The sequence below is a fragment of the Telopea speciosissima genome, chromosome 2 (assembly GCF_018873765.1).
Source record: "Telopea speciosissima isolate NSW1024214 ecotype Mountain lineage chromosome 2, Tspe_v1, whole genome shotgun sequence".
Lineage (NCBI taxonomy): Eukaryota > Viridiplantae > Streptophyta > Magnoliopsida > Proteales > Proteaceae > Telopea > Telopea speciosissima.
In genome coordinates, this window is record NC_057917.1 from 8411799 (window position 1) to 8430103 (window position 18305).

The 18305-nt window shown below is 37.0% G+C and overlaps 2 protein-coding genes across 7 annotated transcripts; both read left to right on the forward strand.

Annotated features, from left to right (window-relative positions):
* Positions 1–502: 502 nt before the first annotated feature.
* LOC122652411 (protein IQ-DOMAIN 3-like) lies at positions 503–5186 on the forward strand. Of its 2 annotated transcripts, none has more exons than XM_043846144.1 (6): positions 503–653; positions 1179–1256; positions 1362–1694; positions 2492–2713; positions 3624–3743; positions 4127–5186. In XM_043846144.1, the coding sequence occupies exons 2-6, from the start codon at positions 1182–1184 to the stop codon at positions 4844–4846; spliced, it is 1470 nt and encodes a 489-aa protein (XP_043702079.1). In that variant the 5' UTR covers positions 503–653; positions 1179–1181; the 3' UTR covers positions 4847–5186. The 2 variants fall into 2 exon arrangements, with proteins under 2 accessions (XP_043702079.1, XP_043702078.1); XM_043846143.1 differs by having other exon boundaries at positions 507–653; positions 1157–1256.
* Positions 5187–10106: 4920 nt separating this feature from the next.
* Positions 10107–16104, forward strand: LOC122650345 (mitochondrial import inner membrane translocase subunit TIM14-1). 5 transcript variants are annotated; one of them, XM_043843751.1, is made up of 4 exons: positions 10107–10258; positions 11941–12119; positions 14722–14888; positions 15850–16104. In XM_043843751.1, the coding sequence occupies exons 1-3, from the start codon at positions 10256–10258 to the stop codon at positions 14876–14878; spliced, it is 339 nt and encodes a 112-aa protein (XP_043699686.1). In that variant the 5' UTR covers positions 10107–10255; the 3' UTR covers positions 14879–14888; positions 15850–16104. The 5 variants fall into 5 exon arrangements, with proteins under 5 accessions (XP_043699686.1, XP_043699682.1, XP_043699683.1 ...); XM_043843747.1 differs by lacking the exon at positions 15850–16104 and adding an exon at positions 15061–15645 and having other exon boundaries at positions 14722–14921; XM_043843748.1 differs by lacking the exon at positions 15850–16104 and adding an exon at positions 15056–15645 and having other exon boundaries at positions 14722–14916.
* Positions 16105–18305: the final 2201 nt, after the last annotated feature.

Sequence of the window (18305 nt, forward strand, 5' to 3'; positions counted from 1 at the left end):
AATCGAATCGGCCCATTTAACACCCTTGAGATAGCAACAGTAACATGTGGAGACATTTAATGGTGACCACTTCAAAACCAAACACGCCGCTTTATTTAAACATCTGATGTGAAAGCCATCATAGAATCAGTTATTTTTTAACCGTTCTTGGAGAAGGGAGGGTGAAAACAAAAAATAACTTTTATTTTATCTTAATTTTAATTTACGAGATCGAATCAAAACCCTTAAACTAGAACATAAGAAGCTTTACAGTGATTATTTAAAGCTTAAAAACTAATTAATTTTCAGTTATTTTTTAAAATTACGAAACGTACACGTTCACAGAAGAATCGGAGACTTAGAGAGAGAGAGAGAAGAAAACGAATGGTTTTTCGTTGCAGATGAAAAATTCACAGAGAGAGTTGCATCGCGTGGGGTCTACTTGCCCAAAACCAGAAGGCAAGGGGACCCACAGAAAAACCCAGCTGTTTTCTGCAATTTTCTGATCTGATCCTTTGAAACATTCATTGGCGAGATCTGTTCTTTACTTTCTACTCCTACAAGGAGAGGCTGGAAGCTTTGATCTTCTTTCTTCGGTTTGTGGGCGGGAGAGGAAGATAGAAGGAATATATATATTTTTTTGTCCTAGAGATCTGGGCAATCTTTATCAACAGGTGATTCTGTTATCTATTTGCCTTCAACTTGAAATAGAAGATTTGATTTTCTGTTTTTTGGTTATTGAGATATCTTCTTGAATTAATGCTTTGAAAGATTTTCCTCCGTTTTTTAATTGGGTATTTTTTGAGATTACTTCATGGGTTTATTACGCTTCTTAGAGATCTTAGAAGAATTTTACTGTTTTGGAAAATTGGGTACGGATTTTTGAATTTTCTTGAGGATTATGCAATTTCTGCATTTGGCTGTTGAACCAGATGTCCTCCGTTTTCCTTGGATCCGTGATTGGGTGTTTGATTCGTTCTGAGTTTAGTATTTGATTTCAGATACAAAGATGCGTTCTTGCCATTCTGTTCTTTCTAAACATAATGTGATATTTCTTTCGCGCTTCATGCCTTTCTCTGGATTATAAATGATATTCTGTTGCAATGGGGTTTCCCGTATGTATAGTGTTTTGTTTGATCTGATTTGTACTCGGAAATTCTTGGTTTTACCTGTCAAGATCGCATTTGTGGAATGATTAGGAGATGGGGAAGAAAAGCAACTGGTTTATTGCATTTAAGAAAGTTTTGAGCCCTGAATCCAAGGAGAAGAAAGATAAGGTTTGGAGGGTTACAGTTCTGCCTGCTTTGCTTTTTTCCTTTGTTGAATTCGTCGCATGTTGAATGGTCTTTCTGATATAATTGCTGTTTTTATTTTTTTACCAGAGAAGCAATAAATCAAAGAAATGGTTTGGAAAACAAAAACAAGAGGATCCCATTGTTTCTTCCGTGGAAACTGGCCCTGCTCCACCTGCTCCTTCTACTCCTCCTCATCCTCAGCCGCCTTCTGAGGAATTAAAACTTACCGAAGCAGAGAATGAACAGAACAAACACGCTTATTCTGTTGCACTTGCCACTGCAGCTGCAGCTGAGGCTGCGGTTGCTGCTGCTCAGGCTGCAGCAGAGGTTGTTCGTCTCGCCACTGCTGCTCGGTTCTCCGGTAAATCAAAGGAGGAAGTGGCTGCTATTAAGATTCAAACTGCATTCCGAGGATACTTGGTATTAGCCCTGTTTCAAATAACTCTTACTTTGTCCATTCCCATTTCTTTTTCCCCTTTTTTCAAGTAATTCTTATATTTTATAAAACGTTTTCTTCATTTGTTTCAATATTTTAAACAGCTGCATCACCCTTTCACGTTTTGATAATAGCATTGGAGCAACATATATTGTAATTCAAAGAATATATTTCGCTTTGTAGCAGGACAAGTAAAATTTTTTCAATTCATGATGTTTGTGTAGAATCTTTCTTTCCCAAAAGTCATGATTACTACCTCTGGGAAAATTCATAACTTCTTGAATAATTTTCCAATGTGAATGATCTGTTATAAATTTTAAGCAAGAATAATATTTTGTGAATCTTTTTATAGGTTCTTATTGAAGTTTACAAATATTTTGTCTTTGGTAATAGTTTGTTTAATTTTTTGGGGAAACCTCTAAGATAAGTTTCTGGTGTGGAGAATAAAATATCTGCACTAATACTAGTTTATTTATTTTTTAATTTTTTTATTGTTTATCTAGGTGTACAGTTATTTTTGGCTAATCTTGAAAAACAAATATTTTTGGAAAGTTCTGCTTGGCAAAGCAATAAATAAATGAACGAAGGTAATATTGGGTTGAAAAAACAGAACAGAGAAATGCTGTCTTAGGCAGATCTTTTATCGTTTCCAATATCTTTTTTCATTTTAGAACAGAAGGAACACAGAAATATGCAAGAAGAAAATTAAGAGGAAGAATTTTTTTTTCTGTTAATAATAAGTGGATATATGTGTCTCACATGTGGTTTAATAAATCCTTAGGCAAGGAGAGCTTTGCGGGCTTTGAGAGGGTTGGTTAGGTTAAAATCGCTTATTGATGGGAATTCTGTCAAACGCCAAGCCACAACTACCTTACGGTCAATGCAGACCCTGGCTCGTGTGCAGTCTCAAATTCGTGCAAGGAGGATGAGGTTGTTAGAGGAGAACCAGGCTCTCCAGAGGCAGCTCCAACAAAAACGTGAGAGGGAACTAGCAAGAGCTGCTGTGAGTCTCCTACTTTATTTTTCTCATTTAAATATTAATTGACATACTTGTGTGTTTTAAGTTATTTTGAATGATAAATTACTCACCTGTTAAGCTACTAATATTTCTGGGCAATGGCATTGAATTTCTCTTGGAATGAGTTATTTTCCTTATTTATTCCAGAAAAAGGTGAATATTGGCATTGTTAGTTGTTGGACTTTGCTTTCCATCACTTACAGTGTTAGGATTTTATTTTGTCTTCATTGTAAGACTTGAAATGCTGGAGACATGTCTGTCAACAGTTTGGGAAAACAGAAGTTTCTTGCTGTTGTTGACCTGCTTCTTTCACTATTTATTCTATCTTTGTACATATGCGTGGATTTATATGTTAATATATATATATATATCTGTGCTTTCTTCCATTTTTAATCGTGAATGTGAATAACCTTTCCTTCAATAACATTAATCAGAAAAAGTAGGCAACAAATTCATTCACTACGTAGAATTGTAGAGCCATATTAAGGGTGATGTGGCTATTATGTACCAACCATCTAAGGTTTAAAGTTGGATCTTGGCTGGGCCTATGTTTGATCAAACTTTCGACTCAGGTTCATACTTGGGGATTCTAGATCAGAGATCCATTGGATATGATTTATGTATCAGTTGGGAATACCATTTTGATATCCTTGTAAATTTTCTTTTTCTACAAGTTGTAGAGCAAGAATCTCTTTTGGATCCAAATAAGCAATTATTAGCAAGAACCACCCCACCCCCCAGAAACAAAGAAAAAAGAAAATAGAAAACTGTTTTTGTCATGTTTTGAAAATTTAATATATCATTTCAGTTGGGAACTATGGATAGTTACGAGTTCTGTGACAAGATATTATTCCTATATCATTAAAAAGAGAATGCATTTCTGAACCTGTAACAGATGTCTGAGGAATGGGATGACAGTGTGCAATCGAAGGAACAAGTAGAAGCAAATCTACTGAACAAACAAGACGCTGCCATGAGAAGAGAAAGAGCTCTTGCTTATGCATTCACTCGCCAGGTAAAACCTGTTTCCCATCCTTCTGTACTTCTATGTAGACTCCTCTTTTCTGTGTTATCTTCTCTGCTACCCCTTGTTTTTTATGGGTAATAGTTGAAAGCTTGGGTTCAACTTGTGATTCAGCTGCTTAAGAGTTTCCAGACCTGGCTTCATGTTCTTCAATTTTTGTAGTTATTGATCTGCTCAGGCATTCAATTCAACTGGATGGGTCATATCTTCTTTCACATAAAATGAGGAGGTTTAGTGTTACTTTTAAGATGGCATCACATGACTTACCCAAGCCATGTTTTTATTTTTTAATATAGGGCTAGTCAGATTCTGAGTTCCACAGCTTCCAACTGTACTAAATTATGAGAATAACCTGACATGCAATGACTTTGCAGAAAATGTGGAAGAATTCTTCACCATCTGCAAACCCAACTTTCATGGACCCTAACAATCCTCATTGGGGGTGGAGTTGGTTAGAGCGATGGATGGCAGCCCGTCCATGGGAGAGTAGAAGCATGACAGAGAAAGAATTTAATGACCATTCCTCTGTAAAGAGTGTGAGCCAAAGTGTTGGAGGAGAAATTACCAAAGCTTATGCGCGCCGTGAACTCAATGCGGAGAGGCCTTCCACAACAGCCCAAAAAGCCAGCCAGCCTCCCAGCCGCCAATCTCCATCAACTCCCCCCATCAAAGCAGCATCTTCATTATCAGCTGCTGGGAAATTGAAGTCAGCAAGTCCAAGAGGGAATATGTGGATCCGGGATGATGACTCAAGGAGCATGTTGAGCATGCAATCAGAGCGGCCTCGCAGGCATAGCGTTGCAGGTTCATCGGTGAGGGATGACGAGAGCCTGGCAAGTTCTCCATCTGTTCCAAGCTACATGGTACCCACTGAGTCTGCAAGAGCCAAAGCCCGGTTGCATAGCCCACTGGGGATAGAAGACAATGGAACCCCAGACAGAGTATCGGCAGGGTCCACAAAGAAGCGATTGTCTTTCTCAGCTTCCCCAGCTGGGCCTAGGCGGCATTCAGGCCCACCCAAGATGGACAGTAGCTCCGTTAAGGGCACAGGTAAGAACGCAGAGCATGTTGCAAGTAATGGTGGGGTTAGGTAGCATGTCACCTGATCAAAAGGGAGCCGAAGACGTCCAAATAAGAAAAGAGGAAGGAGATGGGTTGTAGTCTGTCTTCTACTATTTTCAGAGCTCTTATTCATTACTTTGTAGAGATCGGTTTGGGTGAATAATCTCTTGGTAGCACCAAAAGAGGGAAAAAAGGAATTTAGTCTCTTGGGTTCTGATTTTTTCAGTTACCACTTTGTGAAGATTGCAACATTATTTCTTTCTTCTAGTTTCTGAGCCTCCCCTGTGGTTGTTGGATGCTTATGATATCAGACAAGATGAAGCCAATTCATTGTATTGAGTGCGACTCCAAATGAATGATTGTGATTATTCCTTTTTTATCCCCCTTTAATTATTTATTCAGAACAAAAAAAATCCACTTGTAATTGTTGTGTCAGTAAACTTTCTTTGGGTTTGTCAATAGTTTGAATGTTCCAACTCTTAAAACTTTCCTTTTCCTTTTCTTCTTCTGTTTTGTTCTTGAACAAATAAACAAATTATTCATATTGGTATCTTTATTTCTTGGGGAAAGAAAGGAGAAAGATTCAATATAGGGGAAAGAAAGGAGTAAGATGATACAAGATTTCCAGAATACATTCAAATGCTTTGCAAAGAGTCTTCTTGTACTCCACAATTTACCAGAGAATCAAGAGGTTGTCTCAGGTCAAGAGCTTGCGTTTCAATGCAGAGGTGAAACAGGTTCGTTCAACTTATTAAATTCTTCAGTATAGCCATTGTTCTCCATAAAATCAACCACCCAAAACTGCTTATTGGAGAACTAGAATTTTTCTTGTTTCAGAAGGGTCAAACAAAACTTCCATAGAATATCAGCTTTTGAATCCTGGTGATGCAGCCACAGGTGGTGTATCACTTAACTATTTAGGTGTTCTTATAGGCTGCAACCTGGGAGGTATGGTTGCAGAAGCATGAGCAAATGGGGATGGAATCTGGATGGCTTGAAAGAGGTGAATCCCAAATCTTTGTATCCATTTCTAGCTTTAAAGGAATATTTTCTCCAAAAAAAATTCCAATTATCATCCTTGATTTGTATCCATTAATTCATTCATAAATAGTTTTGATGAATCTAGTATTGGGAACTCTGCTCCTAAGCTAGGAGTAGAACCAAAAAATTTAATCACCAGGGTTACCCATGTCTACTTAATTATATTTATTTGAAACCAATCTGATTGCTTATCGAAAAGAAAGAAAGAAAAAAAAAGCAGATCCATGACACCCTAAATAGATTTCTTGTCAACTCCTTTTAAGTTCCCTTGTCCGGAAGCAAAACACAAATTCCTTTCCCCACCCCACAAGCAAGAGGCAGTATTGGCTTTAAAGAAGATGTGGCATTTTTGGCTTTGAAAGGGGAAGGTTTTGTATGGTGAGTGTTATGCCATGAAGTTGAGGTTATCCTGCCTTGTCCTTTTTATTCTTTTTAAATGCATATCTTGGAGGTAGGGGATTGTGCTTGTGTGTGTTATTGTAAATCGTTTACCCAAACCAAATCAAACCATTTAAACCTTTCAAATCGTTTAATATATGGTTTAGTTCTAATTTGAAAACAATGCAACCATTTAATAAATGGTCAGTTCGATTTTAAACCGTTTAACAATCGGTTTTGAACCGTTTACAGACCGATAAATCGATCATTTAATCGGACTACACTGTTTACACCAAGTCTACATGATTTGGTAAGTGCACTTAGAATTTAGAAGAAATTTGTAAATATGTAATCAGAAAAGGGGTTTAACAATCGAAAGCCGTTTAAGGACCATTTATGAGCCTATTGCCTCAAACCCGCAATAAAACCGAGACGGAAACCGTTTGATAAATGGTTTTGATTTCACTAGGCAGTAAGTTTAATAAACGGTTCGATTTCTACCTATTACGTTCTGAACTGAACTGAACCGTTTAATCTAAAACCGAATTGTTTAACATCCTTAATTGTGCTTACAATTTGGTGTGGTTTAACTTGTTACAAAATATGAATATATAAACAAATCAAAAGAATTCGTATATATAACCACCTTTTCCTACCTAGATGAGAGGTGGTTGGATGTGATTATGGCAAGATAAAAGCAAAAGGGGGAAAAATGTTTTCAAAATAATTTGAAAGTGATTAGTCATTACGATATTCTCAAGAGCTATCAGTGATTCACATTTCACACACCTATTCAAGTACAAGGTTAAAACAATATATAAATGTTAATGTCAATTAAGAAAAATTTAATATAATTGTTGAGAAATTACTTACTTCGGATTTCTTCACTCTCCTAAGTTGGTTTTGATGATAACAAACATATGAAGTTGTTTAACATTACCTCTTTTTTTTTTTTTTTTTTGGTAGAAGTTTAACATTACCTCTTAGAACATGTATTGTAGTGACCTTAAATGAAGATACCTACTCAAGTCAAGAAGCAAGAACCAAGTGAATAATGGACACTTGAAAATTAAAGAATCTCACTGATGCAGATTCATCATTGAAATGGGCTTATTTATTTAGAAATAAGTCTAGGGTTGAGATATATAGATATATATGTTGGGCCTTTGATCCTAAGGGTTTTTATGTAATATGCCACTTTAATGAGTCTAAACTAGGGGTATATAGGTTGCATATGGGATTAGCTCAATACTTAGTTTATTTTTATGTTTTTTAATTGAATCGATTCAAATTGGTTGCATCCAATTTGTTCAATTTAAGTGATCATGTGACTTGGTTAAGTGGTCATATGATGTAAGTTGAGCTAGATTAGGACTCTATAAGTCCAGCCATATTTTGATTCTATTTCCTCTAGTATTCTAGTTTTTCTAGTCAGTTTAAGTTATCTAATAGGTTAGGGATAGGGTTAGGCCATTCCTTTTTAGTGTCTAAGTCTATTTTTGAATCTTCTATATAAGTTTGTAAGGGAGCCCAGCATTGAACACGAATTTGATTAATAAAAATTAGCTTTATGCTTGCTGCCATTGCTGCTGCTCTTTGTGAGTGTGTATCCTTGTGGATCTCAAGGTGGATAGGGTGGGTGGACTCTTGCGACTCCTTGCGTCTGTCCAGTACCGGGAGGTTCTTCTTCTTCTTCAATCAAGCTTCTTCAAGCTGCTGCTGCTACCTTTGAAGGAGATCAAACCAGTAAGTAATTTTAGTTTCCTGCATATATCCTTCCCCTCCATCTATCAAACCATAACCTCCATTAAACGTGCAACTCCTACCTTAACTAGGACTCCCTCCTAACTTCAGACCTGTCCATCAGTTTCAAACCAAACTTTCAGTATATAACCCCCACACTTCTCCCTACACTCGATCCTAAACTCAGCTCATAACTCCCACTCTATCCCCTCCACTCCATTAAAACCCAAAACTTGCAACTCAATTCTGTCCAGAATTGTAAAATTTTAAAACCTTCTCAAATCCAATTATTTTTATCGCATAATAACCCCCTAGACCTGCATATTAAAGCCATATAAGACCCGTTCCCAAATTCCCATCCTAAACCCTATAATTAATCTAAATCCTAGTGCTGTCCATTCCAATCAGCAGCCCCTTTTGCGATTGATTCTGTTGTCTGGTTTCTGGTAGATCTCCTACCTATCTAAGACTACATTACTCACATATGAAGAACAAGAAACAATGGAAATTGAGGATTGAAGATTAAAGAACATTACTTGAAAAAAAATAGATCAAACACCATCAAACAAAGGAAAAATGATCGTGTGCACTTAGTTCTAGAATAAAACACCTTTAAATTATGTAAATTGCATATGCATATCATGATCATTACATACATGCTTCATGACCTAAAAAGACCTAGGTTGTACCCAATATATTTCCAAAATGACCCAAATAGAGTAGGAGGTCATTAACCAAGAACCGGAGAAGAATGAAGTGAAAAAGGGCCAAAACAGGACAACCAGATCCGGTTTCCTGTGATTCAGCGAGTCTGGATTTTTGTCCAAGAGAAATTGCCTTAGTTCAGATGGCATCCAGCGAGTCCGGATTTCTGCCTGAGAGCAATTGGTTCAGTCCGATTACTGAAACAGTGAGTCTGATTGGGAAAAAATCTCTCTATTGGAGCTTTTCTTTCATCAAACTTTTGAGTAATAATGGGAGTCTATGGAGATCAATCTTGTACACCCTTATGACTATCAACTACCATCCAAACTAAAACAATACTATTGAGAGATCAAATCATTTTAAAATGTCTTTTGTCCTTGAGTTCAAGTAATGTTCTTCAAGTTTCCCTCAACAAGAATTTAAGTAATTTGACTCTCCATACTCGGTCCAATTTACTACATCAAGAGGAGTGTACAATGGACATCAAGTGCATCATCATTGTACTCACAAAAAAGAGTAGGGTCACACATACCTTGTTAGGTAACAATTCAATTTCTCTAATTGAAATTGTTTTTGCTTGAATTTGTGTAAACTCTAATATAGAGCATTGTTGCATTGCATTAGTCTAAATTGCATTTAGATTTGTGTAAGGATTCTCTTATCCTTAAAAGAATGTAAGAAATCCTCTTATTATTAAATAAGTATAAAGGATCCTCTGGTCTACTTATTCTTCTTCTTCGGTTCTAATTGCCCTCCCTCTCTCTCTCCCCTCTCACTTCGGCTCCCCTCCCTCTCTGTCACTCGTTTAATCTGGTTTCCCTCCCCTCCACTCTCTTTTGGATCAACACAAAAGGCCCTGAACCCTAATTCTCTTGTATTATCCTCTTTTTAGTTTATATATTTCTTTTCCTGATAAAAAAAAAAAAAAAAAAAGAGCCAACGCCCACCTTTGCCTTCAACCCGGCTTTGCTTCCCTTTTCCCTCCCCTCCCACTGTACACCGAACCACCAATAGGCCAACCCCCACTTCTGCCTTCCGCCTGACTTCACCTCCCCTTCCCCCTCCCTCTGGCTTTCCCTCCCCTTCATCCTCTTGCTCCTTCTTCCTCTCCCTCTACCTCCAACTCTCCTCTGGCTTCGATTCCTCTTTCTGTTTTTTTTTTTTGTCAATTTTTAAATCACGAGATGGTGACACATGTCCATTTTGCTTCTGCATTTTAATCCGGAATCGGCCGGATTGAATCTTCGGCCCCGATCACTTATTCCCGAGTCTAAGCGGCATAAATCAGGATCTGGACCGGCTGATTCTGATTGGAATCTTCGACCGATTTCCGATTGCTAGTTTTTAGACACTCCCTCGTCCAGTCGTCCCCGAAAACATAGACATAAGAAAAGCTAAGCAAAAGTTCTGGCGAAGTCCTCTTGCGACCTCAGTTAACCTCTGAAATACCCTGAGAATGGATTATTGTTTGCTGGATGAGGCCTTAACCGAGAGCTGCTTCACAGCTTGAAGAACAAACCCTATAATTAATTGCAGTCAATGTTCTTTTCTTCAGCTCTGAACCTCTTTCATAAATGGTGAGTTCAGACCTCGGAACTCGCTGTTGGATTATTCTGCGCCTTATTTGTTTTACCCTGTTTCTATTCTGGAAAGTAGGTTTTTATTGATAATTAGAAGATATAGGCGATTTTGCGAAAGATAAAAAGAGTTAAGGAATGAAATTGTCGATGCTGATTCATGTTTGATTCTTGAGTGCTTTTTTCTTCCCCCTCGATTACTTGTGGATCGTCAATTCGAGACATTGATGTATAATGAGCTAGATTGAATTGGATTCCTCCAGTGAACTGCTTCGAAGCTAAAATTGTTTAAATTCCTTCAGCTATGAGATCTGGTCTACGTAGGTTGTGGATTTTTGATAGAACCTTTCACATCTTCTAGACGAAGTTGATTAGGGGTTCATCTTGTTTAAATTTCCAGTTGAGGTTCTGTTCTTTTCCCCCTTTTCTCCATGACAGTAACACTTGGTTTTGTATCCATGCCTGTACATTCTCATTCTTAGCTCTACCCAAGCAGTACATCCATGCACCTATATCAACTTTTATGTGCTTATTATTACAGTTTGATTCGTTAAAGGCGTTTGCAATACTATAAGATGATGAATATTGCTTGAACTTCATATCTTCCCAAGCTCCAAGATTTGGCCCCAACAGACAAAGCTGATACATTTCCTTCAGTCCTGCACAGGTTCATACAGTAAGGACTTAAAATTTTTTTTGTTTCGTTTGAATAGCACATTCAAAAACTCTGGCTGGGTTCTCAGAACTTACCCTTCCAGGATATCACAAAAACTTTAATAAGACTCATTAGAAGAAAATTTTGGCATTAAATTCCATTGGGCAACCAAGTGTAGGCTTCATATTGAGGCTAGGTTATTATTTTGGCCCATAGGGTGACATATATCCATTTATAAGTCAAAGATGTAAATCCCTTCTGTAACAAACCCAGAACTAGGAACCAGTACCTGCAAGTATAGATAGATAGATAGGTCTATCCATCGTGGCCACCCTTTACTTGTATAAACCTGTCCAACAGCAATTGTATTCCTAATAGGAATACAATAGCTAATTACAAACTAAGAAAGAAACCCAAATAAACACAAAACACCCATAAAATAAACTACCATCAATTAGACAAGAATACCCCTGCAGTACATGTACACAACTTCACTCCCCCCCCCCCCCCCCCCAACCCAAGTTGGAGCCTGCTCCAGCTTGGAACAACAAGAATAGACATTAAAAGCAACACCAATGGATTAAATAACTCAGCATAGATTTTCTCTTCTTCTTCAAACAAATTGACTTATAGGTGGAGAGATGGGAAACTCTAGTATTTGATGTCTTCTAATTGATGGTTCTATATATCACATATATCTTTCTTTATAATTTGATTGGAGAAACAGAAACCTTGACATGGAAGAGTGTTAAATATCACTTCCAGAACTTCTCTAATTGATCTCTTGAACTGTTTAGATACAGTGATGTTGATACTGCAATCTCTCATATCAGAGGTTCTGAATAATGAACATGATATCTTTAATATTTATCAGGCTACACCGTTTCTAACTGGAAGAGTGTTAAATATCCCTTCCGGAACTCCTCTAATTTATCTCTGGAACTGTTTAGATACAGTTATGTTGATACTGCAATCTCTCGTATCAGAGTTTCTGAATAATGAATGCTAAATCTCTAATATGTATCAGGCTACACCGTTTCTTGCTGGAATTGCTGTAGCAGCTGCTGCTCTTGCTGGAAGATATGGAATTCAAGCTTGGCAAGCATTCAAGGCTCGGCCACCTACACCTAATATCCACAAGTTCTATGATGGTGGTTTCCAACCTACAATGACGAAAAGGGAAGCAGCTCTTATTCTTGGCATTAGGTAATGGTGGTTCATCTTTGACAGGAATTGTAGTTTGCAAAATCGCATCTTTTATTTATTTATTTATATTGATGGTAATAGAATTTTATGAGGGGTCATGCGTGGGAGATCTGCACTAAGTGAGAAGAATCACTTCTCTAGAGATGATGATGAGGAAGCATGATAACACAAAACTGCCGTCTTCCAGAAAATGCATGACTATTATACCCTCACTGGATATCTGTAGTCTATGCATGAAACATTTAGTGATAGAACACGCCTACCAAGTTCACAACAAACCAAAGGAAACACAAATGTATGAAACTCATAGAAGAAATAATGTAGGAGAAGTTCAACTAAGAACCACTCTACAGTAGGGTTGATGATAGGCCAACAGTAGGTTCCAGAAACAATGATTTCTAGTTGAATGATGAACAAATCAGTAGTATTTTCCAGTTTATAGATCTTCTAATCAGCAGCAACAATGAAGCTTCAATTGTATCTTAGATTAAGATTAACTCACAGCACAATGTAATAGAAAGTAAGAACAAAACAGAAAAATAGAGAAGGGGAATAAGGATAGGGTGAATATCTCAGCCTTGGGCCTCCCACCCACAGCTATCTCAGCTGTTGAAACAAAGATCTCTCTCTCAGATCTCAAGCAAGAAAGTTGTGACTTCATTGATTTCAACTGTTGAACATTACAACTGATGGCCCCTTTATATAGATTGGCCAGGCTTCTCAACAATAGAAAGTTAAACAAATAGAAACTTACAACCAAAAGGGAAAGAACACAGAATTTAGAAAGTACTCAAAATAGGAAACTACTTGCCTAACTTCAACTTCTAAAACAAAGACTTACTAAAAACTAACTTGCTTGCTTGTTGAACAATCAAAATAGGAAATAAAAATAGAAGCAAATCAGCCTTCTAGAAGCTGTAGCTGATCTCCTCTCCTTGCTGCTGACTTGGTTTCTAAATAAGACAAAATAGGGGATAGATTTGGTCTTCAACTTGGGTCTTCTAGAGGATTCCCACCAAGGCAATATGGCTGTTACACTGTTCACGAGAATAGTAAATCGGGTACTGTTCACATAACTTTGTTTTGAATTTGATTTTGGTCCTTCTCTTCTTCATGCTTTGATCTACGTCAAGCAAGATATTGTAACTCTCTGCTAGAGGCAGGAAGATTTTACCAGCTGCTTATTTTCAACAAAATTTTTCATCTTTGGTTTCTTTTTTTGGGGGGATCTTCTGTTTGGGATTCATTAGTTTGCAGGCATTATTTTATGGATGCTTTATTACTTCTTGCAACTTCTGCAAGTCCTGTCAGTTGGATATTTCATTTACTCTGTGTTTGCACTGTATTGCCAGTGTCAAGCACTCTAACTTCGGCCTAACAATAGCTAGAATCTGCCAGACAAGATGCTTTGCCTCTGACATGAGACCTGCTCGGTCTCTTAGAAAGTGTAGTCATCCTTTTGTCCTAACTGAACTCAACTCACCAAGCCTTATTCCCACTATTTGGAGGGCGACCATACAAACTCTGCTCTGCAATTCAGGTCCACATCTGCTGCTAACTCACATGACTCATGTCTTGGCTTACCACTTCAATCCATGCAACTTTCCTCCTATCATTTCACCATCTCTAGTTTACTCCATATCACTCCTCACCGGTGCTTGCAGTGGTCTCTAGTTATGTTATTCTCCATGAAGGAGTCAAATTTCTATATAATATATATATTATATATTATATTATATAATATATATATTATATATTATATTATATAATATATATTATTATTATATATATATTATATATTATATAATACTTTTTTTTTATTTGCTTTTGAAGTAAATACGTGGCTTTGTGAAATCAACTTTCAGGGGACAGAATTATTGAAAGATTTATTTGCTGTGTCTTCATATGTACTAGCATTTGTCAATCCTTTCTTTGGTTGCCAAATTTAATTGTTCATGTTCTGAGAGGGACAGGTGAAACGTGTGGGGGTGAGGTACTTTTGTAGTAGGATAAAGACAAGCAAACTCTAAGCTTCAAGGATTGAACATCTAATTTTATTGTATTCTCTAATTCACAGATGTCTCTCCTCTTCACCACTTGTGCCATAGTGGGTAAAACCCAAAATAAAGAACTCATGAAATGAAGCTTCCACATAACATTGTTTTAGTTAATCATTTAAATTCTGGAATAATAGACACTTGGATCCATTCTTACTGGTGAAAATTTGCTAATATTTTGGTGTGGATCCTGAAAACTCAAAAATTTGACCTTATGCTTTAGGTGTCCCTGATAGTGACACTGCCTAGTTAGGATAAGGCTTGTTTTGTTGGTGGGACCAAATCCTACTGCAAATTGTGCTAGAGATCTCCCTTTAACCCATTATTGTCCAAGTTAACAAAATCTCAAAAGTATGTAGAAATAAATATTTTCTTGTCAATTTTGCCTGTGTGGGACAACCAACCATGTTTCCCCCCCCCCCTCTTTTTCATTAGATGGGAAATATAACTTTGTCAGATTAATTCTTAATGTAACACATGCACAAGAAGAATTTAGGTAAATTATTTTCATCCTCTCCTAATCATATATATTTTTTATTTAACAGGGAGAATGCAACTCCAGACAAGGTTAAGGAAGCTCACAGAAGGGTGATGGTTGCAAACCACCCAGATGCAGGTGGCAGCCATTACCTTGCTTCCAAAATTAATGAAGCAAAAGACATAATGCTTGGAAAGACGAAGGGAAGTGGATCGGCCTTCTGATACCCACTGAAAGTGAGTACCCATGCTCCCTGGCCTCTTTTGTCTTAGTATAGTAAACTGAACTTGAAGCATAGTTGTCACGGCGTCTAGGCGATCCCAGGCATTGAAGGGGTCCTGGAATGCGACACCAACAAGGCGACCAAGGAGACCAAGGTGCCTGGATGCCCAGCCTTGACAACTTGACTTGAAGAGTGGACCACTCCCTTTCACAATAAGAAAGGGGAGAAGGGTTTTCCTGTGTTATTTCTTAATACCTGTTTGCAAAATCCATGCTCAGTCAAATTCTGGGGCATTTTATTAGTCGTGCTAGCATATGAAGAAGCATATTCAATTCTTTTATAACCAGAGAGGTTTATCTATATATTAGATATACGGAAATTATTTGAGCTATGAGCATGGGAAAAATGAGGACCTATAAACAGTTTTAGTTGGATACCCACGTGGGCACTGAAATGTGTCTTTAGAGCAATGAATTGTGTCCACTGGGAATCCAATTTTTCCAGGCCTTGGCTCGTTTTTTTCATTCCAGATATGAACATATCTTTTGGCTATGATTGATGTTGGCAGACTGATGGGCTGCATTTAATATTTGTGGCCTGTAGGTGTGGATGTTTCAACACATTCCTACAGATCAGTTCAGTATTATTAGTAAAATCAAATCTGTGCCGCAACGTCAGTTTTGAACAGGGTTTCCCTTTGTAATATTGATGTTTCCATTTTGCACTCTTTTCTCTGATCTTGTAATTCACTCTGTTCTCTTTTAGTAATCTCTGTTATCTTACTAGTGGTTTTTCTAGCATCTATTGCACTTTATTTGCAATGGAGAGCGCTGAGCTTTATGTATTGATAATTTTTTTTTTGGGGGGGAGGGGGGATGTTGGTGTGTCTTGCTTAACAAACATTTATTCTTTTAACTACTAAATCTGTAGACTTTGTTTGATAACATAACTGTTGCTCTTACACCCCATTGGACTCTATTATCTCAGACTCATTGGACTGCGAAACTGAGAAAGACAAAAGAAACACATAGTTATCCAGCCAAGGTCCATTTTTTTCCTGGTTTTTCTTGCGGCAATGGTTCTTTTTCAGTTCATATCTGGATTTTACTGTTTGTAAAAATCACACCTCGTTTTAGAGAACCTAATAATGTAGCTGATATATTAGCCAACTAGGGTACAAAAATACCCAACAGTCTCATGTATGATTATCCATCCAGAAAAATAAGTCTGATGTATGAGATTACACCCTGGACAATGTTGGTACTAGAGCACTTCGGATCGTTTGGACTATAAAAGATATAGATTTGTGGATTTAAGTTTGATTAGAATTCTTGCAGATGGCATTGCCGAAGGTGGGAATTCTAATCGTTTGTTTCTTTTTGTTTTCTCATCTAATTATGTAAGGTGGGGATTCTAATTTCTTTTTTGTCTTTTTGTTTTCTCATCTAGTTATGCCTGGATATTAATCCTGTACTGCGTTTTTTTCTTCCATCTAATTCTTTGCTTACCATTAGCCCAAAAAAAAAAATATATAATAATAAAAAAAAAAAAAAAAAAAAATGGTGCTTCCCAGGACTTCTATATATTAGGTTTCGGAAAACCATTTTTGAAGATATTTCAAACAACCTCTCGGATGAGTTAAAGAGTCTGGAAGGTTGGTCACATCTATTTGTATCCGAGGCCTTCTATATATTAGGTTTGGGAAAACCTGGTTGTCACCTAGGTAGGTTACGAAAGTAGTGTAACCTTATTTCTAATTGCCAAAAATACCGACAATGACAAAGATATGGTTGGCCAAAGAAAAAACCAAAAAGTAATTTCAATACATTTTCTTGATAAGGTTTTCTTCCTTGTCACTATGCCTAATGCCTAGTAAAGTATAACACGTTACTATTTGTCACATGGCAGTGCATGGGTTAGTCCATGTGATAATAGAACTAGGTAAGCATCTCAGTGGTACAATTTCTGCTTAAAATGAGTAGAGGAAGTAGCTAAAATTATAAAAGATGTCATTTTGTATTTTAAATTCATTTCCATCTGATGGCATTTTGGTAATTTTATTAAAATTTTGAATTAGAATCTGAGCTACTTTCCTTGCTTTCTTTGGACTAAAATTTGGCCATTGAAGATGTATGTGGGGCCTTCTTTCACATGGACTAACCCATGTACTGAGTGGCAACTAGTGAATCATCATACTTCATTAGGCATAGTGACGTCTAGAAAGACCTTCCTTTAAGACTTTCCTCTTTTAATCGAAGGGGGAATGAAACAACATGAGCATATGGTTCAAGTAAGCGGCATCAGCCTGAACCCTTGAAATCAAGTATGAATTGGTCAGAGTCGACGATCTGATTCTGATTCCACGAACCATGAGCATGAGAGCTACCAACACCACCAATCATTAACTAGAGGTGGCATACCTTTAGGAAGGCTTGACCGCATACACAAATAGAAGAATGCTCAGGTAAAACAGTAGAACTCTAAAACCACAACCAACCATGAAGAAAAATGACTGAACCATAGAACTAATTTTACAAGTTGCTAGCCGTACCTAAACGTGCACAGGGTTCTAAAATAGGTCTCAAGGAAACTATTATATAGGAATGGATATGGATTATTTGTCTTTAATAGAATCTTTGTAGGGTTCGCCATGTCAAAGAATTATTGTGATCAATTCTAGACACGATGAGAAATGCTTGCTTTGCTTTTTGCAAACCCTGTTTTGCTACTGTTTGAATGAAAAAATACCACTGCTCTTGTACAGATTCCTTTATATCTTCCTCGGATGATAAACAATGTGATCAACACTGATATTTCTCTCTCCTATTTTGATCATGTGGGCTCCATGTAGACCGTATATGGATGATATCATTTTCCAACTTTTCATTTGCTGTAGTGTGCAAATTCTTTCTTACATTGCTCTAATATGAAGTCTTATCCTTATTATGTAATAAGAAAATGAGCTAGAACAGAAAGCACACATCCCCAACCCCCCCTCCCCCCTAAAAAAAAAACAGTTAATACAGAGAAAAAAAGTTTGTAGCTTCATGGAGTAAAAAGTTTTCTTGCTCCATTGGATTGCTGACTTTGCAAGGTTTATTAGTTTTAACACAGTAGGAAGGCATTTGACTTTCCATTTTTCAATTGTGGGCGTTAGGCTCTATTTGGTTGCAAGAGAAATTAGGATAAATATTTACATTTCTTGTAAAAATATATTTCATTTTCAAAGAAATTTCTTACATTTTTCTGCAACCAAAAACCAAAAATGATTTTTCTATATAATATATTTTATTTTCTTGAAAAATATTTACATTTGCCTTGCAACCAACCAAAAGACAAAAGTAATATCTTAAGGAAAACTTTCAATTACACTTGCTTGGATTTCGTTCCAGACCTCCAGATTTCCCATTAACCAACTGGGCTTTGGT